At 45.3% G+C, this 24,432-nt stretch overlaps 1 protein-coding gene across 1 annotated transcript in view; it reads right to left on the bottom strand.

Moving 5' to 3' along the window:
• Positions 1 to 23,703, bottom strand: part of LOC113987884 (CXADR like membrane protein) — a 38,711-nt gene extending 15,008 nt beyond the window's left edge. Inside the window, exon 1 of the mRNA XM_027721017.2 lies at positions 23,575 to 23,703. Coding sequence (XP_027576818.2) covers positions 23,575 to 23,602 — 28 coding nt within the window. The 5' untranslated portion in view covers positions 23,603 to 23,703. The remainder of the gene's footprint in view (positions 1 to 23,574) is intronic.
• Between the last annotated feature and the right edge of the window lie 729 nt (positions 23,704 to 24,432).

Raw genomic sequence — 24,432 nt, 5'->3', positions numbered from 1 at the left:
AATGACTTCTTATTTGCTGACTCCAGAGGTAAGAAAACTAAAGAGACACCTTCTCTTAATCCTCATCTTTCACTGGCTTCACTGTGAACGAGATGGAACTAAAAAAGGGGGATCAAGTTCTTAATGATGTTGTCACCGTGGTTCAGTTCCCTCCCTATGTCTCCCCCCGAGTCTGGCACATCCCTGTACCAGCTGCAAGCAGACTCTGAGGACATTTGCATCTTCTCCCTCACTTTTTCCACAGTTACCAGGACTTCTGGCATCTGGACACGACACCGAGGTCTCAGACGAGTGGAGGCGGAGCCCTAAATCCCACTTTCTGAATCAGAGCTGCAAATGGAGCAACTGGGATTTGCTGAGGAATGTAAATCCCTCTGCAAACGCTGGAAGAGACACCCAACTGCACTTTAGGAAGCAATCCACTGAAGCTCTCCACGCTGTGTGTGAGCTCACGCTGTGCTGAGCAGCCTGGGAGCACTGGGAGAGGCCCCGTGCTCCAAACGATCCCCAGCCTCTTCCCAGTAATATTTACAAGCCAAGGAAAAGCCTGGAGACTGCACTCCTGAGAACTTGCACGGACTTCAGAGAGACAAGCCCAATTTGGGAAGCATTCTCCCTTTGCAGGGAAAGCTTTCCAGAGGGGAGCACAGCAGCTACTTGAGCTGACAACGCTGCACAGCTGCTGCAAGGGATCCTGAAATCCAGGAAAACACTCCAAAGTCTGACATGGGAAATGGAAATGTTCTTTAGTACAGAGTATAACAGATCCCTGCATGTATATATATATGTATAGAACACCTCAGGTGTTCTCCTGCACTGCCACAGGGCTGAGGGAACAGGGTGAGGAGGATCCTGCTCCCCCCAGGACTGCAGGGTGGGAGCTCAGGGCCAAATTCCAGCTCCTGGATCCCTTCCACTTCACAACAGCCTACAAACCTAAAAAGGACATGACTATAACAATAAACTTGTTTAACTGCAGCAGTGCTGCAGCCTAAGAAACAGCATAAGAAAATGAACAAATATTAATTTTTTTCTGCTTCTGTGAAAGCTTTGGAACATTTAAGAACATCTGGAAAAATGTGTTCATTGGTTTTTCAACTTATTTAATTATAAAATTTGTTTCTTCTTCGATCTCAGTGTAGACTTATCAACCCCCCGACCTTTAAAAGTTCAAAGCATGAATTAAGTTGCCATGTAGGATGCTTGGAAAAGGCATAAGGACTAAACCAGAAAGCAGCTCCATTTCACTTCCAACAGAAACATGTTCAAAATAAGACTTTTCAAATCCAGTTTTAATGGGCTTTCGTACATGCAGGTGGAAAGACCAAAACAAAGCTTCAGAATTCCTTGAGTTAAAGAAATATTATATTTCTTTATATAATATATATTTATATATGATATAATTCTATATATAAAATAATAAATAAATATTTATTTTTATAATGTGTACTTATATATAATGTATTTTTATATATAAAATTAATAAATTTTATATTTATTTATGTATAATATATTAATATATAATATATATTTTATATATAAGAAATGTTATATTTATTTTTATGTAATATATTTTAATATATAAAATAAGTATTATATTTATTTATACATAATATATTAATATATAATATATATTTTATATATAAGAAATGTTATATTTATTTATAGATAATATATATTATATAATATATTTTATATATAAAATAAATAAATATTATATTTATTTATATATAATATATTTTATATATTTTTAATATATAAAATAAATATTATATTTATTTATATATAATATATATTTTATATAATATATTTATATATAATAAATAGATAAATATACTTATTATTGAGTTAAATAAATAAGTATAACCTGCAAACTGTTGGGGGGACAGAGGGATGCTATTCCAGGGTCAGACAGCTCCGAATCTACCAAAGCTGAACCACACAAAGGAGTTTCCAATGGTCATATCCAAGTGTCTCTGCAGTGGGAATGAGGTTGGGAGGGAAGCAGATGTTCCCGTGCCCACCACGGGCTGCACTGCCAGCAGCTGAACTGCATGTTACATCTATTTTGCATGTTTGCAAATACCAAGGGTTCTGCAAAGCAACCAGGATCTGTCAGAGCCCAGGGCCATTGCTGGGGGGGACCCTGAGTGAGAAGATGCAGCAGCACTCCTGCCAAATATTCCTGTGACCTTTGCTGGAAAGAGCAGCCCAGCTCCTGGCACACATCCCTCCCTGGAGAGAGGGATGCTCCGAGGGAGGCTGCAGAGGCAGAGCCCTTCTGGAGAGCAGAGCTTGGGGATCAGCCTTCTGAAGGCAAAAAAAAGCCCTGTCTGAGAGCCACAGAGCCCTGGTGAGCAAGCAGAGGGTTTCCAAGCTGCTGAAATGAAGAGGGGCTTGGAGGGGGGAGGAGGAGGGTAGAAATGGGATTCGGGCAATGGCTGAACCAGTCTGCTAATTGGATGTGAAAAGGTCAGGCATCCGATCGGGAAACACGCTGGAAAGGTCAGGGGGAGCAGAGGGAAGAGGCCTGGGAGGAATGGAGCACACATGGCCCAGCTCCACTGCTGGGGCTCCATCTCCACCCTCCTTCTCAGCTCTCCTCAGAGCTCTGACCAGCCTGAAAGCATCACTGAACCTCTCCCGTGTCCTTATTCAGGCTCAGGGTCCCCACCACAAGTTGGGCAATGGAGTTCCTCAGCATCAAGAAGTGGTTTTATCAGCAGCCCTGACTTAGCATAAAGCTGATGTTGAATAAATATTGGAAAACGCAGAGAAAAGTTGGAAGGATAACAAAAAATAGGAATAGTGTAGTAAAGTATAGTCTATCTTGGGAAAAAGTATTTTAGATTCTGCTGTGATCATAATAGAATCTATCAGAGCCACTGCTGTTGAGGACAATAAAATGCCTGTGGTACCTGCCATAAACTCCTGATATCTCAGTTTTACCTGAAGTGCTTTAGAACCACAGAATAGAGGAGGACAGAAGGAACCTCCCAGGAAAATCCAGTCCAATTCCCTGCTCCAAGCAGAACTCAGTCCCTTCATCATCCTTATGGCCCTTAGCTGGACTCATCCCAGTACATTTATCTCCCTGGGGACCCCAAAGAGGGCACAGCAGTTCCTGGGAGGACAGCTCAAGGTAGAAGAGGACCTCCAGCCCTGCTGCACACGTCAGGTTTCCTGGACAAGCTGCAGCTTCTCTGCTCCTCACTCCTGTCCTTTCCAATTTGTGTAAGCAAACCTGCCTGCCTGGGGGATGCATATGTAAAGCTTACAGAGGGAACAAGGAAACGATGAAGGAGTCAGAGCCAGACTTCTCAGAGGGGCAAAGCTGGATGAGAGACAAGTCCTAAAAAGGGTTATTGTGGTTATTATTCGTTATGGGAACGGTCAATCCCACTCAGCATATTCCAGGATTGGGGCTCATAGCTCATGGAACCAGCACCCTTGGAACTATTCCAAACTCAGCTCCTGAGCAGCCTGACATAACCTGACCCTGCTTTGAGCCCTCCAGAAATCCCTTTTCATTTATATCCTCCTCTGAGTTTTCCAGCAGGTCAAACAGACACTGACCAGGCTCCCCAGGGCAGTGGTCACAGCACCAAACCTGCCAGAGCTCAAGGAGTGTTTGGACAACACCCTCAGGCACAGGATGGGATTTTTGGGGTGTTCTCTGCAGGGCCACGAGTTGAACTTTATCCTGATGAGTCCCATCCAACTCAGGATATTCTGTGATTCTGTGACTCCAAGTCTCACTCTCTAAACTCCAGCCATCTGTCAGCCACATCCACCCCTCCCAGCTCCCCCAGCATGGGTGGTCTGTGGGGAAAATTCCCAATTTATTGGATGAATTCAGCCTCTTTTCCTGCTGACAGTATCTCTGAGAAGGTCACAGCTGTCTCCAGTTTCACTCCAGTACCAGCTTTTCTCCATCTCCAAAACTAAACAAGGACAATAAAACAAGAAAACTAAACATCAGCTACACATCACCTGATGATGTTTCTTGGTTGTCTGAGTTTGCAAGTAAAAGCATAACTACTGAACGTTTGGGGTTTCCCAAGATTTGTTTGGGCAACACTGGAATTTCATAGTAGCAGAAAAACATCTAAATAAACAACTGACCACAGAAAGCAGCACAGAAAGGGACAAAGCAAATGTTTTACCTTAGCAGAGTACTTGACATTATCCAACAATTCTCTAATTTGGGGAGGTGAGGCAAGAACTGGGGAGCTCAAACACTCCAGTTTGCTTCCTTTGGCTCCATTCCCTGTTGTGATCCTGGAAACGAACATCACCCCAGGTTTACAGGGTTTACCCTCTCTGCAAAAGCCACAAAATACACTTTCCTGCAAGGAATTTGAATTATCCCAATTTAGTGTTCCAATGGGTTAATTTTCTCTTCAAAAATTCCCAGGGTTCTCCAGCCCAGAATTGCCACGAAAAGCCACCAAAAATCTTTGGCTACTCTCTGCAGCACTCATGAGGTTTTGCTGGCTTGACTTCTCCAGGAAAAGCCATTTTCTGTAATAGGAGCTGACACAGCTTCTCCCCCCCTGCTTAAAAAAAGGCATTTTCAGTGAGAACAAAGACCTGATAAATCCACTGAGCCCTCTGCTCTCTCTCTGCCTGCCCAAGCTGCTGTTCACCCTCATCCCCTTCACCCAGGGCATCCACAGCTGCAGGCCCTGAGCACCTCTGCAAATCCAGGAATTTGGGATACTCAAGCCTGTTATTTCTCAGGGACTTGGATATCAGAGAAACAGAAAAGTGCAAAGAAAATGAAACAGTGCATTCAATAAAGAGTCATTTATTTACTTATTTAAACCTTCCAGATTTCATCCACTGGCAGTTAATTAACTTTTTTTTCTTCCATAAGCAAAGACATCTTTAACATGACCCTGTGCACGGTGCACAATGAACCAGACAAAAAATTCCAGCTTCCCTCTGCTAAAATCTCCATGTTCTCCTCACAGCCCTTTGCTGAAGCTCCCAATTAACACTGTTTTCAGTTTGCAAAGGAAAAAGAAAACAGGTTTGAAAGCACAACCTGCCCATGGATAACTAGGGATACAACCAGGCTGACCAAGTTGGGAATCAGATTTATAATTCTTAATTCCACCCAAATCAGAGGGAGCACAGGAAACCTCTCACCTGCAGAAGGCAGGAATTCTCAGTGCCCCTCACCATAAGGCCAAGCTTAACTCCAGCTAAACTGAAGGCACAGTCCTTTTGTTTCCTGAAAAAATTGAGGTTTGTGGAATGTCATGCGAGGGACCACTCAGTGCCAAGGGGAGACCATGGAAAAAAGGCCATATGCCCACACTGTGCTGACTTCCAGAGACTGGAACCCTCCACAGACCACAGAATAGAAAAAAAAAATTATTAAAAAAAAAAATCAATTTATTCCTTGTTTCCAAATCGGACAGAAAGTGAAGCCAGCCCAGAGCTCAGGCTGTGAGGAGGTAACTGGCTTCTTGCCCGATACATTCATTTTTCTGAGGCCCCTCCAGCTCCACATGGCTAAAAAAGGAAGTTGGAAAACGGTTGTGCTGGAAGCAAGAAGTGCTGCATCTCTCCCTGTCTGCCTGGAGGGAGCAGCTCTAGGTGAGCTCTGGGCACCCAAAGGAAGAGCAAAGTGCTGGGATTTGGGATTTCACCCAAATCCTGCTTCACGAAGCGAGCAGGGAAATAAGGACCAGCCGTTCCTGACACCCTCCATACCCCTGGCTGCTGCTCCAGGGCTTGGCTGTAAAATACAGGTGTCAGGTTCTCCCACATCCCCCAAGCTCTGAGCAACTGCAGGCCCTGAGGAAAAACACTCCAGTTTCTTTTGCACTCCATGTGCTGGTGCCACGTGAGAGCAGAACTGGCAGCTGACGGCGTTTCCTCCCCAACCTGGCACAGCTGTTACAAAACCTAAGTATTTTCCCATTATTACTAAAAATGGCAACAAAAAATATCCCTTTTTTCACTGCAAGGGCCAGGGTTTGGTTTGTTTGGTTTTTTTTTTCCTTTTTTTCCAAGGTTTTTTCTGCCTGGAACTGCCCCAGCACAGGGAGCAAAGGTTCCACACCAACTCCACCAGCTCTGCTCCAACATCCCTTTCATCATCTCCTGGTGCTGATCAGGAGACCAACGTGACCAGTTCTGTGCCAGTTTTGAATATCTGGTACTGTTTTACTGGGTGGAGAATAAACCAGCTATTTCACCCCATTCTAAGTGGTGAATTCCAAGAAAAATTCCCCTTCTCCTTCCCGAAGGAGCCACCCCCTCCCTCCAGGATTTCTCCCCATGCAGGAGGTTTTGGGACCAGGCAGTTACAGGAGGTTTTGGGATCAGGCAGTTACATAAGTGCTGCAGGAAACTTGAGGGGGAGAATGAATGTCAAAGCCTGCTGGAACAGGGACCCGGGAGCCTTGTGGGTTCAGTCTCCAGCATCCATCAAACATGATTAATTTTAATGTCACAACATTTTAATGTCAATTACTTTTAATGTCACAGCTTCCTATTTACTGGTGCAGCCGTGTTTTCGAGCCTGATGAGGAGATTCCCCCCAAAAGAACTTTTAAGATCAAATAAATAAACAATTCAGAATAACTGTAGCAAACAAGCACCAGCCCAGTGCCTCCCTGCTTTTGGAAGGCTCTTGGTGAGGGGGAATCTATTCCAAAGGCCAAGGATTGAGAAATAGAGCATCTGAGGTTTTCATGTTTGGGGCCAAATTACTGCTTAGAAAAATTGTCTTCTGCTCCTTTTTTTCCCTAACTACACAATTTTGCTAATTGTGGCTTGATATTATTCACACAAGGACATATTTTGTTTAGATGCTGCAAAGAGAATAACAAAGACAGCGTGATCTTAAAATCTATGTACAAAAAGAGACCACAGCAAGTTGAGACTGATGAAGAAACTCGTAGAAGAGGATTTGAGACTTAAAATCCGGGGAAAAAAACCAGACAGCCAAAGGTTTTTTGCAAAGCAACAGGGATGTTTCCAAGCCATTCAAGTGCTGCCTGTTTAAAAGCCTTTACTTTGAGTCAAATTCCTCTGGTTTTATATTTTTATGAACTTTTGTTTGTTAAGTGTTATTTTAAATAGCTGGAGAGGTTGACAAAGCCTCAAACCCCACGAGGTTTCTCAAAAGAACAAAAGCAGCCCTGTGGGTAACTTTAGAACAAATTATAAGACTGAGGATAAGTCAGGCCTCTATTCTGATGTGAAACTTAGATGGACAACAAAAGATATTTGAACAGACAAGCTAACTAAAGAAAACAAACAGGAAATTAAGTCAGACACCTGCATGGTCTTTTTTAGTCTAAGAACTGACTTGTTCCACTCACTGAAATACTTTTGAGTGCCCAACTGCTGCAGCTTTGCCTCAGAATGCAGGTTTTAAGCCCATAACAATTCAGTGGGAACTTTTAAGTGCATAGTTCCACCAAGTTCAGTCTCACCCAACAGTAAAACTGTAAAAATGAAATGCACCATTTATTAAGAGAGTTTCCAAAGCAGAACAGATGAGTTTGGGTTGAGTTTCAGCGCAGAGGTCACAGAACATCAGCGTGATGTTTGCAGTTGGACAGCTGGCTATTCTATCAGCATCTCTTCCTGAGAAACAGCCCTTCTTGCTCCACTGATGGACTGGTTCAGGGACAAATTAAACTGCCTGATAATTCCTTGAAACTTGGTTTCTATCCTGTATTTGTCAAGGTCCAACTTCCAGCTACCAGCTCCTAAAGACCCACATATTTACATTATTAGGTAACTGCTCTCAGAGGGCTCTGCAAAGAGAGCAGGGACTGATCCTGGGCTCCATCCAGGCAGGAGGAGGTTTAGCACAAAGCATCCTGATTTTGGGATCCAGGGCTCATTAAGAACCGAGGAATTTCCTTGACTCCATGAGTTTAATTCTCCCTCTTCTCAGGGAATCCATCCCAGCACCGTCCCTGGGTGTCAGACCCAGAGTGTCTCTCACATCCTGGTGTTTGTTCACCTGGACACTTTGGTGCTTGTCTAAAAAATATTAATATAAAGGTGAGCAGGTAGAACAGGAGGTGCCAGACAGCACATCCTGCCAGAGCTCTGGGTGTCTGACAGGGAGCACAGCCTGGAGTCACTTCCCAGCCTCCCACAGTTCCCATTCCCTGAGCTAAACCCAGCTCAGCTGCCTTGTTTCACCAAGCTGAAATCAGCCTCGTGCCTGGGCTTTGCTGCAGGGACCTTTCCCCTGACCCAGACTAAGCAAAGGCTCTCCAGGCACCAGCTCCTAAACAAAGCTCCACATTGCAATTATTTACTCATCCCTTCCATCCTGAACCAGCCAGAGACAACGAGAGTGGCTGGGGGGCTGCAGGGACATCTGCCAGGCCAGCCCTTTACCTGAGGCTACAGAGCCAAAGCTCACAGCCCTCAGCAGGTTCCCCAGCCTAGTTTTGTTTGAACTCCTCCATCAGCCTGAGAAATCCTGTCTTCTCTATTCCAGCCAGCTCATCAGACCCACTGCAGTTCAGCACTTCAGGCTGATAAACTCAGCCAGTGTCCATGCTCTTTATTTACACTCAGATGTTTGCCATGAAACACGTTCTCCAAGAAAATCTCAGTAAGCTCAAGTTCCCTCTCCTAGCTTGGTTCCCCTTTTCCCCATGGCAAGCTGGGTACACCCCATCAGGGCTGTGGATGTGCTAAATAGCATCCACACCTTTTCTTAATGCACACAGCACTTAAAATCCATGGGAAGACAGACTTGGATCACACTGGGTTTGTGATAAAACAGTACCAGCAAAACCCGACACATTGTTCTTTCCCAACCACCTGAGAACAGCAGAAGCAAAACTTGACTTTGCAGTCTTTTAAACAGACTTCCACCTTGCCCTTTGGAAAGGTCTAGGCCCACAGGTAATTTCCAAAATCTACCTCATCAGTGGCTACTCACCCTCAGTGAAAAGACATGATGCTAAATACCCAGTGTTGCAGTATTACAGACTAGCAGAGGTACAACTGGACCCATTTTCCTCACAAATGCACATTGAAATAGAACATCCAACTACTAGAAAACAGATTCAAAGGGCTTATTTTCCTGAATAGAAGTAACTTTGAAGGCTCAGTGACAAGTTAAATTTATTTCTTCAAGTATCCAAATGCATCATTTTCTGCCTAATATTCAGCCATAAGTTCCCCACGTAACCCTGTGATTTCACATCCTGTCACTTGGGTTTTTTTCCACCTCCACCCAACACTGGGCCCTTCTGGAGTGAAACACTCCCTCAGATCAACTGCTATCCCCTCTGATCCCGTAGTTCCCAGCTCCTTATTTCCATGTTTGCTCTCGGGCAGGAGAGTCTGACTCACACAGGCTGAATCTCTGCGAGAGAAATCAAACCCTTCTTAGGGTTACCCGAGAGTTTCCAAGGCATCTGTCAGAGCCTGATGCAACTGTGTCATGAATAACTGTGGCAAAACCTATGGGCAGGAGGAGCTATGGATAAATGAGTGCATTATGTTTGCTGAGGGGAAAAAAATGGCTGAGGAAGTTTTGGTGGGTTTTTTTTTACCCTATTGCTGTATTTTTGCCCTCAAACCAGCTCCTGTTAATAACTGGAAACAAGCTAACAGGCTAAGTGGGTATCCCAGCCCTTATTGTACCTGTTATTCTGTGACACATGCTCATTAAGAGCTGGCACTCAGTCCAGGACACAGCTTTAATGTGTGAATTTTGCACTGCCAATTAATGAGCCCATTGGCTCCGTGTGGAATGACAGGAATAGACACCCCTCATGTCCCTGTTCCGAGCCTGAATTCACCCTCCCAGGCTGCTCCCTGCCTTCCTCGAGCCCAGCAAGCTCAGCAAAAAGTTGCAGCAGCTTCATAACACTGGAAATTGTTTGTTATTTTTGCTTAGTAAACAAGGGGGGAAAAGAAACATCCAGTGGCTCCAGAGATGACAGCAGCTCATCAGCCCAGACTACAGCAGGGTCCATCTGGACCTCATTAACATCTAGAAATAAACCCAATATCTGCCAGGCAATGGGGCTTATTTGACATTTACACAGGATGTGCCCACTTGCAGGGTCCTGGTTGATCCTGAAGGATTTTTTGGGATGGTTGCAGGTACCAGGCTGACTGGGGAAGGCAGAACAGGGTATTTCTGAGCAAGATTCACAGCCTGGTTTGTGGTGAGGCCAATTCCCTTGACCATCCAGCTGCTCCTGGCATCCTGCAGGATACAAGCTGCCGGTTCAAGGGGGGGGACATTGTCATGGGTTTGCTCAGAAATGTTTTATTCAAGCTGTTTATCCTCAAAAGAACATTTTCCTTTTAGATTAAATTATCTGGATTCTGTTTATTCTAAACACAGGAGACAGGACTCAAGCATTTCCTCTTTTAGGAAGTATGGCTGAGTGTGCTTCCTACAAGATTTATAAAGAATTCAAGCAAGGACTTGTGTGGCTCCTTAAGACTTCAAACTCTTCCTCCCTAAATGCTGAAAGAGCTGGCTCTGTCAGAGCACAGTTACATCCCAGTGACATGGAATACAAATGCAAACAGACAGCAGCTATAAGCTCTCTGCAAAGGGCAGGATGATAAAAAACACGATCAAACTATTGAGCAACACTCCACATTTGCTCTGAACACCATAAACTACGTTATATAATGAGATATTTCCCTTTTTACAGCTGGGGAAGCCCAGGCTCCCAAAGGAGTCATAAAACCACCTCCTGGGATTAGAGTTGAGATGAGACGAGTTAATGAGCAGCAGAATTGAGTTTTAAGAGGGAAAATTTTCATTCCAGTAGACTACAAAGTCACCACTGGAACTGGAAGCAAAGCCAGAGATTCTTATCTTGTCTCCTTACCAACAGTTCTGACTCTTCTGCTGTGAAGCCCCTGCCATGGTTTAGATGCCATTTTCCATGCAGGAATTCTCCACCTCCACCTGCAGCACCAGGGCAGTGTCTTGCTCAGTGTTCCAGGAGACCTGAAAGCCAGACCATGAGCAGAGCTGCCCTGCCCATCAGGCCAACCTGTCTGAGCATCCCCAGCCCTGCTCAGGACCCAAACAAGTCTCATGTTCTGGTATCTTTAATCCCTCACAGCTGCCCAGGACATTTTCCCTGGCATCTGCTCTGAAAGTTCATCTATTATGTACCACTCCTGCATCAGAGAGGGACAGGAGAATATGAACAGTGACTGCTATTTAAAGTGTCTGCAGGAATAACACTTATCTGCTACATGGAGTCTTCCCTGCCTGAGCTGGGGGATGGAGGGTGTTTATACATCATGCATAATAATCATTACCTGCTCAATTAGTGCTGTTAGAATGCATGGCTGGCACCAAGTGCTGCCCCTCGTGCTGCTCTCCACCAGCTCCCTCTGCTAGGGGAATTCTTCCTGGTTTATTTTTAATTCTGCATCATAATCAGGCCCTAATTTTATGCATATTGGCTCAGGATATTTTTTTTTCCTTCCTCTTACATTGTCAGTCTGCTTGTCACATCCTTGCTGAAGGGGATTCCTCACTTGAAGTCCTTCTCTTGGTAGGGTAGGATGGCCTCTTTTGGCTGAGGATTATAGGCTCTGACAGTGCTGACACAGAAAAATAAAACCCCAGAATGATTTAAAGCCATGAGCAGGGTTGTTTCCTCCAGATCAGGGATATATAGCTCCTACTGCCCTTTCCTCTTATAACTCAAACCCAGCCTAAACCCAGCTACTTAAACCAGAGAGCAACCACAGACCCTTTGACAGCCTCCCCCCACCCAGCTCTCCTCACTTGCTGATAGGATTATCAAATTTATTTTCATTGTAATTTATGTTATTATCTATTTCATTACCGATTTTGATTGTTCTATTAGAATTATCTAATATTTTACTATTTTTGCTATAAATTTATTATCATCAAAGTAACAAGGAGACCACACACTGTCTCTCCCCACCATGAACTAAAGCATTTATGGCCCAGGGTCACAGCAGAAGTGAGACTGAAGCTGGGACAATAAGACATAAAGGGATGAAGGGACTTGGATATACTCAAAAGAGAAAGGACAACACAAACCTCCTAAATCCAGGGAATTAGATCACTCTGCCAGGCAGATCCACACTGGAAGGGTGCTACAAAATTTCTTTCCAATAAAAGAGTGAGCTCAGTTCCAATTTGCTTCACGCAGATGCTTTAGAGAAACAGAATTTATCTACTTTTTAGTGGCTTTTTTCCCCTCCCTGCTTATACAAGACAATCATAAAAAAGTGAAGAAGCATTTGAATCAGCAGCAGGGCTGGAAAAGCAGTGCTAATCCCTCCCAGAAGAAGCTCCTTGAAATTAATTTGCCTCCCATGGGCTGAAGCTGTTCTGGTGCCAGACTTGCTCTATCAGGTGCTTGCAGTGTGGGGAGATGTTCCACCCCACTCTGACACTGCCAGGACCTGGAGATTTACAGCAAACACCCCAAATCCCATATAAAGCCCCAAAACCACCAGAGAAGATGTGCACATAGAGTTAAAAGAGCTCCAGCATACTCCAAGCATGTCTCATCAGCACAAAAGATGCCAGGAGCTATTGGAGCTGCTGTTTTTCTGGGTTTTCCACGCACAGGGCTGCAGAAAAGGAAATATTGAGAGGACAACCCCCAGGACAGGAACTAGGAAAGCTACAGCCAGGAGCAAGGCTGGGTTTGTCATGGGGGAGAGGCTCCAAGTCTGCTCTGGGAGCAGGGAAGACAGGCAGGAGTGGCACTGGAAGGGGAGAGGTTCTTCCATATGTCACATGCCATTGCAAAGTGATAGAAAGTATTTGCATTCAAAGGATTCTCCTCAGGGAAGGGAGCCTTTGTCAAGATAAAGGACATTCCTCTGCCCAGCACAGCCTCCATGAAGTGATGGTAATACAGGATAAATGTTCCAGCTGTAGTAAATCACTTACAGCAAAAAATTAGGCTTTTTACCCCTCACTTAATTTAATAGTCACTTAATATTCCTGAGCTGGGCTAGGACATGTCGTACACCAGCATTATAATCTATAAAATCAAGCATGTGTCAATTATCTGTGCATTGGCTTCTGGAAACAAAGAATGTAACAGTGAACAGTCCTCAGCAGTGCTCAGAAAACCACTAACAAGGGAGAAAAATTAAATGTCAATATTGTCTAAGTGGCTAGTTAAAATCATTCCACATGCATGAATAATCAGCTTTTCCTTCCCCCCATCTTTTTGCTTAAAGGTGTTTCTAAAGAAGAGGGCGAATAAGGAAAGAATTAATCTGAGTATCTTCAGTCCCCAAGTTTTCTGCCTTGTCCCTGCATGAATTTATGCTCTAGAATTACACAAATAGAGGTTAATCTGCTGCCTGGCTCGTTTAGACAGGAGGCAGGAGGAAAACCAAGTTTAAGATGTTTTGGGTTGCTGTGCAAGCTTTTGAATCTGCAGAGCTGTAGGGAAAGGAGCAGTCCTGGTCTCAGAGCACTTAAAATCCAGGAAAATATCATCTGGTTCCTGCAATAAGACCCAGTTTATTCCATCCATGTCCTGGTTTTGTCTTTCCTCCTGTTTCCTGGTGCTTCACAGAGGAGGATGTGGAGAGGGGAAGGTGCCTGATACACTCCAGGCTCCACTGCATTCAGTGCCTTTTCCTGATGGGAATGTGCCCATTGCTGTCCCTCAGAGCCTTTTCCTGATGGGAATGTGCCCATTGCTGTCCCACAATGGAAGCAACAGTGCCCAGGGCATTACTAAATGGGAAAAAGCTCAAGTAATTAGAGGAAAGAGCATTGTGTAATGCAGGATCGTTATCTTGGGAGCAGCAGAGTTCTGAGCTCCTCCTGTCCCAGGTCATGTTGGGTCTGAAATTCACTGACAGCTGCAGAATTGTCCTTTTTTTTTTGGCTCCAGGGGCAGCCTCAGGCTAAATGGAAGGAGCTGACAAAGCCAGACAAGCTGGGATCCATTTGGCACAGCGAGTGACACCGATGGGAAGACTTTCCCCCCATTAAACCACAGGCTCTGGAATTCTTCAGCTCCATTTCTACAGTGATTTCAGAACCTTTTACAGCTCAGGAGGGAAAGGTTGTTACCTTGTGAGTGCTCAGAACAGCAGCAGAGGCACAAAGCAGCAGAAAGCATTTTCAAGTGCACCCCCAAAACTTGGAGTGGTTAAAGGACCCCTCACAGCACAGAGTTGGTGTGACCAAATCCTGTGTCCTTAACACTCACATCTTCCAAAGTACCAATCCGTGAAATGGAGACACTCCAAACTAACAAGCACTTAAAAATGGGGCCTGAATTGCTAAATTACTGAGTCACTGGCCAAATCAAGGCTGGAATTTAGACATCCTGAATGCCTCTTTGACCAGAAGACACTCACAATTGCTTAAAAATCCCCTTTGAAAAGAAATAATAAATTAAAAAAAAAAAAATCCCAGCATTTGTCAACACAAAAGCTATGCTTTGTCTGGTTAAAATTCCCTTTGTCTCCAAGCAAGAGCTTGAAACAATGGAAGGGAAGAGAGGTTTTGCCCACAGCACAGACCACATGAGGACTAGACAAAGCTGCACTGTGGAAACATCCATCCCTTCTGTGGGCTCAGTCAAGCAGCTCCTCCTGGGAGATGCTGATGCTCCTGGGGATCAGGAGCTCTCCCAAAGTGCCACCTCAGTGACACTCTGGGATGGAAGCCTGCAATGGAATCCACACCTGCTGCAGGCACCAAAACACAGAATGCCAGGAGAGCAGCAGAGCTGAAGGCCAGGAACACTTTGAAGGTCTCAGAACAAGCCCAGTGCCAAACTGCTCATCTGGAACGGAGCTGCTGAGCTTCACTGACAAATGGATGTGCTCAGGTGACAAACACCCAGTGTTTGCCATGTCACAGCAGCATTGATTCTACAAGGACACACCAGATCTCCCTCCCAGGAAGGGATGGAGCTGGCACAGGTGGCTCCCAGGGGCATCCAACCCCTGGCACATCGGAATAAACACCCAGAAGGAACACTACCAGCACTTTAGGAACTGCAGCAGGGGGTTCATGGCAGTAAGAAGCAATCTCTAGAACTTCATTCCCACTTTAAAAGTAGATTAATGATAAATATCATTCCCCCTTTAGAGGTAGAGCACCCTCAGTCACCACATGAAGCTGAATTTCACTTGATGTTTCTTTTGGAATCTATTCAGCATTGCAAATTAACTCAGGTTCTAAAATATCTGGCTCCAAACACCAGGTCAGGTTTGCTGCTCATCTCGAAGTACAATATCCAAGAGTCTCCCCAGGGTTTGCAGAGCCCTGCTCTCAGTGGGGCCCTGAACCACCATAAAGCAAATAAAGCAAATAAAGCACACAGTCACCAATAACCCCTCACTCAGCAGGTCCAGCTCCCCTCAGAGCCCAGTGAAACGGTTCACTAAGTGTGATTGAAAGCTCTCACACCGTTTTAAGACTGGTTTCACGCTCCAGGAATTTCAAGTAATGCTACCAGAGACATCTGAAAATGAGGTGCTGCTGCAGCTTCCATTGGCAATCGTGTGCTACTTCATTATTTTTTTTTTTTTGGAAGCACCAAACCCTGTATTCCATGTCCCTGGAAGTCAGGCAAGGTCCCTTATTTCCCATTTTTGAGCACACTAAGCTGTTGGCTTTCCACGAGCAGCACTTCTGCCTGCTCATGTCTTCCAAGACCCAGAGAGCATTTAGCAGACATGCACTGCAGCCTCATGCTGCTGCTCTGAAATGAGTGCTAGTGCCAGTTAATGCCTGGGGAAAATGAAGCAATTTCCTTAATATTACTCAACAAGGCAGGATCAGCAGCAGGATTTTCCCAGCACCAGCCTCGAGTCTCACTCCAGCAGATTTAGTCTGGAATTACCCCACCACAGCAGACTTCCAAATCTGGCTCTGGGTACCTTTTTTTTCCTGCAGAGCTTTGATAAATTGTCCTTTGTTCAGGAAAAAAAAAGGGGGAAAAAAAAAAAAGCCCTGATGTTGGAGAACGTGGCTCCTTTTTTCCTCTTGTCCCTGGAATTGTGATTGGAAATAATTGGAAGTGTCACTGGAAGTAATCAGAAGTGACAGTCCCTGGGCTACGAGGCTTTTGCTTCAAGTCTAACGATCCCCCCGCAAAACAAAACCTAAATTTAAACAATGAAGTCATAAAGTGATTTGCCTTCAAGGTTGAAAACCCTGCAATATTTTTTTTTAAACAAAAAAAAAATAAAAAAAAAATAAAAAGGGCTTGGCTCTGGTTTAGTTCAATATTCAAGGCTTGCTGTGTTATATTAAAGACAACCCCCTGCACATACAAAGACACCTCAGGATTTCCTGGCTCTCTGCAGCCCTACAGGACAGAAAAAGGTCCATATTGATATTAAACATTTCCATGGCCTTTAAAATTTTATCAATCCTTCAGGGAAAGAAATAGATTGAGCAGTCTGAGCTATGAGACTCAGCCACCACCCATCTCAAATATCCCAAATACTGGAAAACCACCTAATTCCAATAATTTTGATGAAGCACAAAGGGAATGGAATGGAGTCACTCTTTTTTCATGCTCTCATTCTGAAAAGGCCTCTCACTTTGTACTTAATACCATCCAGACACTTAGGGAAAGAGTCTCTGCTCAAAAAAAACCTTACAGCCAACATAGACTCCACAGGTATATGCTGGATAGAAAAACGAGATTTTTCTTTTTCATATGCAGCACAAAGTAACTCAGACTCAGCACACACAGCCCAGAGTTTCCTTCCTGTGAGGTTTTTCTGGTAACACAGCAGCCCTTCACACCAGGAGTGGAGTTTCTCAGCATGTTGGCACTGAAAATCCATTAATACTTGAGCAGGTATCTTATTAGAAAATAAGGATAAGTCCCTCCAGCTCGACCAGATGCAGCTGTTTGTCAGTGATCTGCCCATCACTACTTCCACCCACATTTGAGGCTGTATCAGGAGGAAAATGGCTTTGAATCAGGGCTGCAAAGGTTTTAGACAGGGAGCAACTGCTGCATCACCTTTAGGCTGTGTGTACCCACCTCATCTTGGCTTTCTCCTGCTAGATGGGCTTTAAATATTCTCTACCCAGTATGGCCCTGCTGGACTGAATCACCCAGAGCTTTCTCCAAGTGTGACCCTTCCCAGGGAGCTGCAAACCCAGCCTGGCCATGGTCATCCCTTGCCTCTAACCCTGCACGCTCCAGTTGAGAAGCCTTTCCAGGAGAGCAGCCTCCCCCCTGCCAGGGCATGTTACCAACACAGCAGGATCTGCACTGACCTTTTCCTTCCAAAGGCAATTAAACTGCAGGCACTAAGCTGAACTCCAACCTTTCCACCCAGTCAGTCACACACACACCCACCAAAGGCTTCAGACTCGCTCTCCAGCCCCAAAAGTGGAGTGGCAGCTCCAGGGGAGGAGGGACAGGCTCAAAGAGGGCTGTGATGTCCATGGATTGCTCTAGGACAGCAAATGTGATGCCCTGAATCGGGGTCTGCCCCATGAGGGAAAGGGCTGAGTTACATTTGCCTTTTGGAGCTGCCAAAATGCTTTTCTGGAGGTGAAGGAGCAGATGAGGACAGGGCTTGCTTCATCCCATGCACCACCTTTGATGCATCTTACACTCAGTCCTCTTTGCAGCTTGTTGCAAAGGAAAGTCAGAGCTGTTGAATGAGTGAAGAATAAACCAAATACCAAAGTGTGGCTGAGGAAAGCCTGGCCACGGTGCTTGGCTGAGCAGGGCAGTGCCCATCCCTCCTCACATTGCCCAGCTGCTTTTCCTAGGACTGAGGCATTTCTGGGAAGAAGGACAAGCTTGAGTCTGGGTTGCAAACCCAGTCTAGAACTCCCAGTTTGTGTTACATGCACCTCCTCTGGGTTCTGACCAGGGAAATGCATGTTTTGGGCAAGGTTTGAACCCCTGGCTGGCAGAAGTGGGCAGTGGTTCCACCCAGCACTGAAGGGAGAAGCTGGAAGTTCACCCTCACTTCTGTTGACTTCCCACCATCACTTCACACATTTTCCATTGTTGTGCTTCCTGCATCCTCCACCTTCCCGTCATCTGAGTATCTATTCCCAGACCTCACTGACCCGACTTCACCCTTGACTTTTTGCTGGGCTGCTTCTGCAAACCAACCATTTCTAAAAACAGGTGAAGAAACAGCTTTGGGGGGGAAGGAAAAAAAAAAAAAAGAAGAAAAAAAAGGAGAGCTCCATTCATCTTTTCCACAGGACACCACCAACTTCCCTCTGCACCCAGAGCAGCCTCCTCTTAACACATCAGTGCACGAGATATTCACAATATTGTGTGTGCACCTCAGCCAAGCTTTCCCTCCAGTGTGTTAAATAAATACATCACACAGAAATGGAAGGAGTTAGAAATAAAAGGAATAGTTTGACTCAAGCTGTGGGGGAGAGGCACAAAAAGCAGCTTTCAGCAGCCCATTTTAGTGCTCCTTTACACACTCACAATCACTTAGCCCAGTGTAGCAAAGACTCAGACACAGAAGATGTTCCGAACGCGCTCAAGACTCTCAGAGTGACTGTTCACATTCCTTTTCCAACCCAATCCCACGCTGCAAACCTGCTCAGTTCCCTGCAAAGCCCCGGGTCTGCCTTGAGGAAAACAGGGAGCGTTGGTTGTGATCCCGAGGATAAAACCCCGGGATATCCCCGAGCCAGCTGTGCAGTGCCATTCCTGGGAAGCTCGTGCTGCTCTTGCACAAAGTGTCCTCCTGAAGTGGCCCAGAGCACCCCCCAAAACAGACCCACGAGGCAAAACACCACTTGTTTTCCGTGGGAAGTTCAGAGAAGTTGCCCTCCCCCGAACTATTTCCCGTAAAATAAATTCGTCTTCCCAATTCCAGCTCCATTTTGGCATCCTGCTTTTCCTCACTCTGGCAGGTTACTTTTTTTTTTTTTCCTCCCCTCCTCTTCTTCTTCCACGGGGTAAAATGGAAAAAAGCAGAAAGGATAAAAATAACCCCCAAAATAAACTTTTTCCAACGTTAAAAATCCAAACTATTCCATATAAAACAAAGCACCACTGGAGCAAAACAGAGCATTTTTCATTGAGTGTCTTGACAGAAAATATTTGATGCAAACCACCCCTGGCTTTAGAAGAATTTGAGTGTCTCACAAGGAGTGTTAACCCTGATGTTGTGCCAGGGAGCAACTCAATTTTGTCTATCTCCTTTGAATCCCCCCAAATAGATACATTGCTTCCCTTAATTCCTTTCCTTAGGTATTCCCAGAGCAGTGTTACAATCAAGAGCTTTTTGCCCTGTCTTAGAATTAAATTCACACTATTGTAACAGCCTGAATCTTGAATAAAGTTGGTGTTTTGTTGACTGTTTTTTTGGGTTTTATGTCATAAACTTTCACCAGCTATCACTTACATGATGCTGCCCTTGTGAAAAGCTTTTTGAGCTAAATACAACAGGAAGTTACCTGCATTCCTTCAGAATCCAACCACACAAAGAGGACGTGAAATTCCAAAAAAAACCCAAACAACAAAATCCTTTTCACAGCACGAATATTTTGGTTTTGTGCTCCACTCCTGAGCCAAGGCTTTGTTTTGGCAAAGTGCTGTAAAAACACAGGGCAAAACCCTCGTCCCAGTAAGCTTTTAAGTACACCAGGAAACAAGGTGAAAGGCAGGAGAAGGAGCCAGGGAAAACTAGAAAACAGCAAGTGTATTAAATGCTCTTATTGCTGATAAATGGGACAAATCCCTTGCCCCACCAAGCTTTTAAGTACACCATAAAACAAATAGTCAAAGGCAAGAGAAGGGGTCAGAGAAAACTAGAAAGCAGCAAGATTATATACTATTCTATATATACACTCTACTATATATTATATATTAGTTACCACTGAGAAATTTTGAAAATACCTGGACAATCAGCAGAAATAAAGACCCATAAAGCTTTGTTTTAAGCAACCTGAAAACTGTCTGTCTGTTACTACTTCCAGACAGAGCCTTCCATCAGAAAATTCCCCCACTGAGAGCACGAGTGGTTCGGGTTTTTTTTTTTTTAGAAAAGCTCAATATTGCAGTGTCTCTTGGCTTTCTGGGGCACAGGACAGCAAGGATTCAGGGAGAGGGATCTCAGGAGGATGTGACAGGCACACTGTCTCCTGGAAGGGGAGAGAAAGCAGTCTCCTGCAGCAGAGCACAGCCCCGGGCTGACCTGCCGACAGCTCCCGGATCCGAGCGGATCCTCCAGCTCCAGGTCTGGTGGATACCTGGGCTGTCAGAGCCGATTCCTCACTCCAGCAGGCACTGGGAGGGATCTGCACATTGACCTTTCTCCCAGTGCAGTGAGACAATCTGAGTGTGGGGGCTCAGTGCAGCCCCCGGGCAGGGCTGTCAGACACTCCCCGACCTCGGGGCTCACAGGGCCAAGTGAAGCTCCAAATGCACACCAGGGATTCCTGCTCTTCCAGCTGCTCCCACCCCAGTAACACCAGGATAACCCCCCAGTTCAGCACATGTGGCTCAGCCAACCCTTAACACCAATGTGAGGGTTCACTGCCAACAGCAGGACAGCAGAAAAAACAGTGATGGGTTTGGTCCCAGGGACCTCACTGAGAGCAGGAATGTGGGGTTTTTTTGTTAAAAATCCCCAACATTGCAGCGTTTCTTGGCTTTGCTGGGGCACAGGACAGCAAGGATTTAGGGAGAGGGATCTCAGGGAGATGTGACAGGGCACACTGCAGGAGAAGACCAGTCTAACCCCCCAGTTCAGCACATCTGGGTCAGGCAACCCTCACATGCACTGGGGTGAGGGACCCTCGACACCACTGAAGGTTCACTGCCAACAGCAGGACACCAGAAAGCTGGAGGACTGATTTAGTTTGGCACATCTGCTGCTCTGAATCCTAAATCCATGGGTTTCTGGAGGGCAGAGCACACACACCAGCCAGCAAGTGAAGGAAAAGCACAAACCCAGTGTCAAAACCATCACCCATCTTTGATTACAAAAATCAGCTTTTTACTTGAGTGGAAGGCTCGTTAAAAATATTCATGATGGAATTGAAGGAGGTAAAAGAAAGCAGAGCAGATTTGCCACCCCTGAAAATTTAAAGCAGTTCGCTAAAACTTTTAAATGAAAGCATTTGTTACTTTTTTTTTTTTACACAACCTTCTATTATGAAGTTTTTCCACTCAGAAGTGAAGAACCACAGATATTTCCCTCAGAAATTTCCATTTTGATGTGCAAAATCAAATCAATTTTGATTTGCAGTGGTGTCTGAAACAATTTTGACCCGGGATGAGAATCAGTTGTCACACACAGGTAACACACATAACAACATGCACCACCTTCCCCTGCTGCCTCATTCCCCCAGCCTTTACTGGCAAAGTGAGCATCTTATCAACACTTAGAAGAGTCTTTAATCTTGTCTTGTTTTAAAAGTCTCCTTCAAACAAATTGCCTCCTGTTTCCTGTCTCCCCACACGTGCCCCAGAGAGGTAAACAGTGTAAAGGACTCTATATATTAGCCATGCTCCTGGTATGTTTAATAATGAAACCCCAAACCAGGCAACCCTCCTTTCAAGGCTCCTCTAAAAACTTCTTTTCTGCTCTAACCTTTCACTTTTACGGATTTTCTGCAGTTAAAAAGGTATAGAAGTGCCAATGGTGACTTTGGTTTTTTGGTGCTGATAGACTTTCTCTAGCCAGGAAATGAGTTCCCCCAGCCTCCTTGTACTCGGGGTGATCTGGGAACAGGGAACCACTGTGCTTCCCTCCTTTTCCCTGGAGCACGCTTCTGATGCTGGGGAATGAAGCTGCACACAGAGCACAAAGACCAAGTCACCTGTTGACGAGGCAGGTAAAGCAGAGGAAAGAAAAGGGCAATTCAATGACCAGGAAACAGAATATTCCAGGTTTTGCTGCACCCAGTGCTTGGACAACTCCCACAGAGAGGCTGAGAAACCTGACTCAGGTGAGGCCTTTTGTTCTGCACCCCTGTGTTCCTGCCATGGGGGAGATGCTCAGATGGCAAAGATAAAAGATAAAATGATAAAGGCCATTAAGATAAAATGATAAAGCCCATCGTGTTTCATAAATAAAAGCAGCAAAGGCAAGTTGTCATTACATCACAGCCAAACCCACACCTTTTCTGTGGCAGCAGTTTATTCCTTTTGCTCCAAGCATTCAACATATGGGAATATTCAGCAGCTGAATAGGATCAGAGACTGCAGTTCTCCATCAGCAACCTGCCCTTCTGCCTCCCTGATTTCCACAGATCCACTTTCCTGAGCAGCCCAGACACCTCTGGCAGAAGCTCAGCTGTCCCTAAACTTGCTGTCTCACCTCCTGGGGTGCTCTTTAAATGCCTTGCCCACCACAGGGACACACAACTGGCCAAAGTAGATGTGCAGGGGGGACAAACTGCTGCCTGAAGGTTCTCCAGCACATCCAAGACCCATCCCATTCCCACAGACAAAACCTTTGCTGACAGCAATCTCTAGAGCAAACAGCTTTTTTCCAATTTATTCGGCAGCTCTACAAATTTTATTGTGTTTCAGATGGCTAAAAAAAAATTAAAATCTCTCTGGTCCACATTCCACACCTGAGACTGAAGGACTGGGCTGCCCCTGAAACATTTCATTCTGGCTGCTCAAAACCCCTGTTCTGCCCGTGCCCAGCCACAGAAATGCAGCATCCTGTGGGGCTCAGCTCCTCCCAGGGAAGCAAGGACCAGCCCACTTTTCCACACCTGTATCCAGGTGCCCGGGAAGACGCGGAATTCCCGGTCTTTGCCCGGGCAGGGCGGAGGTGGGAGCTGAGGGGCTGTCGGCAGGGTGTGGGGAGCAGAGCAGAGACAGGGGCTCACTCCTCACATCCCAGAGGGGCACAAACCCAGGCTGCTCCCGAGCCAGACCGGGGGACAAACCCCCTCCCAGACCTCGGCTCTGCAAACTCTTCTCTCCGCAGGCTGCAGCTTTAACAGGCAGCTCTTCTGCTTCCCTCTCCTCTAAGGTCTCCTGTTCCATTTTCCACTCCTCTCCTACTCAATCAGCCTCCACCTCTTTCCTTTCCCTTCTTTCAGCAGCCCTCTCTCTTCCCTTCCCTCTTTGTGTCCCTTCTCCCATCCTTTTCTCCCCCAACTCCTCCCTCTTGCACTTCAACACATCTGTTTCTAATCTTAACCATCCATTGGAAACAATAACCCCTTTTTATTTAAAAAAAAAACCCAAAACCCAAACAACTGAAAGCTGAGTGCCCAAGCAAATCAAAACAGTTACACAAATTTGACACTACGCCTGAAACAAAGACATTTTGTTCACCTTTTTCTGCCAGAGAGGCTCAAGCCCCTCATTAGTTTATCACTGAAAAGCAAAAACAAGAGACACACATTCCCAAATGAGCCCATTTAACCAGCAATTTTAAAATTAATCCGGATATTAAGAGATCTCTGGTGATCAACCTGCTAATAAAGCGACGAGGAAAGCATCAGGACCCGAACACTGCTGAAATTACAGTTTTCCATGAAAGTTTTTGCCTCACAAACCCCTCTCTCCAGCTCACCAGAAACGAATTTCACTCATACAGAGGAGACCCGTGGAAGTTTGATTAAAAAAACTAAACAAAACCTACCTAGGAAGAGGATTGGAAGTGCAGACATTCCGTCTCCAAGCAAGAGGGACTTTTCCTCCCTTTTTCTTCCTTCCTTTCTCCCAGGAACAGCAGGCAGACCTGCACAGGATTCAAAGGAACGCCTCTGGAATGCACTGAGTGTAATTGCATCCATGTGCCAGAAAAATAACCAACTTCACTCCTTCTTCCCTCCTGCTATCCATCTCCTTGTCCATGTTCCACCGGGGGCCGGGCAGAGCTTTCAGGGCTCTGCAGCTGCCGACTGAGGCCCGGGGAGTTTGGGGAGGAGAAGAGGCAGAGGCAGTGCAGGGACTTCACATCCACGGCGGCACAGAACAGTTTGGCTCGTGTGGAAAGGAGAGAAGCAGGAGAAAAAAAACCACTGTGCTCAATGTTCACCACATGGCTGCCTCCCCCAAGAGCCCCTCCCTGCCATCAGCTGGGATTAATAGCCAAGACCAGTCATGTGGGTGAGGTGCAGCTCCTTTCTAGCAGCAAAATATATGTTTGGGGTTTTTTTTTTGAAGTGTTAAAACAGTTAAGTTTGGAGGCAGTAAAAATCCAGCCTGGAAAAAAAAAAAATTAAAAAAAAAAAATCAGATTCGTCACTCAAGGGTTAGAAAGACACTCTTGGAAGAATCACACACACTCCTCGGATCATAAACACACAGATACATTAGCTTTGTTCTCTTTCCTAGATAATAAATTGCAGGATTAAAGCTTTTAGTCTTGCTGGAAATACTTGCTCTGTGGTTTTCTTTTGGAGTTTCTAGGAGAGAAGAAAAAAAATTCCTAAAAAGGGATTTAATTTTACACTGATGAGCGAAAAGCCAAATCAAGCACAAATTGGTTGTCTAC

The sequence above is a fragment of the Pipra filicauda genome, unplaced genomic scaffold (assembly GCF_003945595.2).
Source record: "Pipra filicauda isolate LSUMZ 115617 unplaced genomic scaffold, ASM394559v2 scaffold182_size1470994_pilon, whole genome shotgun sequence".
Lineage (NCBI taxonomy): Eukaryota > Metazoa > Chordata > Aves > Passeriformes > Pipridae > Pipra > Pipra filicauda.
The sequence above is the reverse complement of the archived record's forward strand: the minus strand, read 5'-3'. Positions and strand labels throughout refer to the sequence as shown.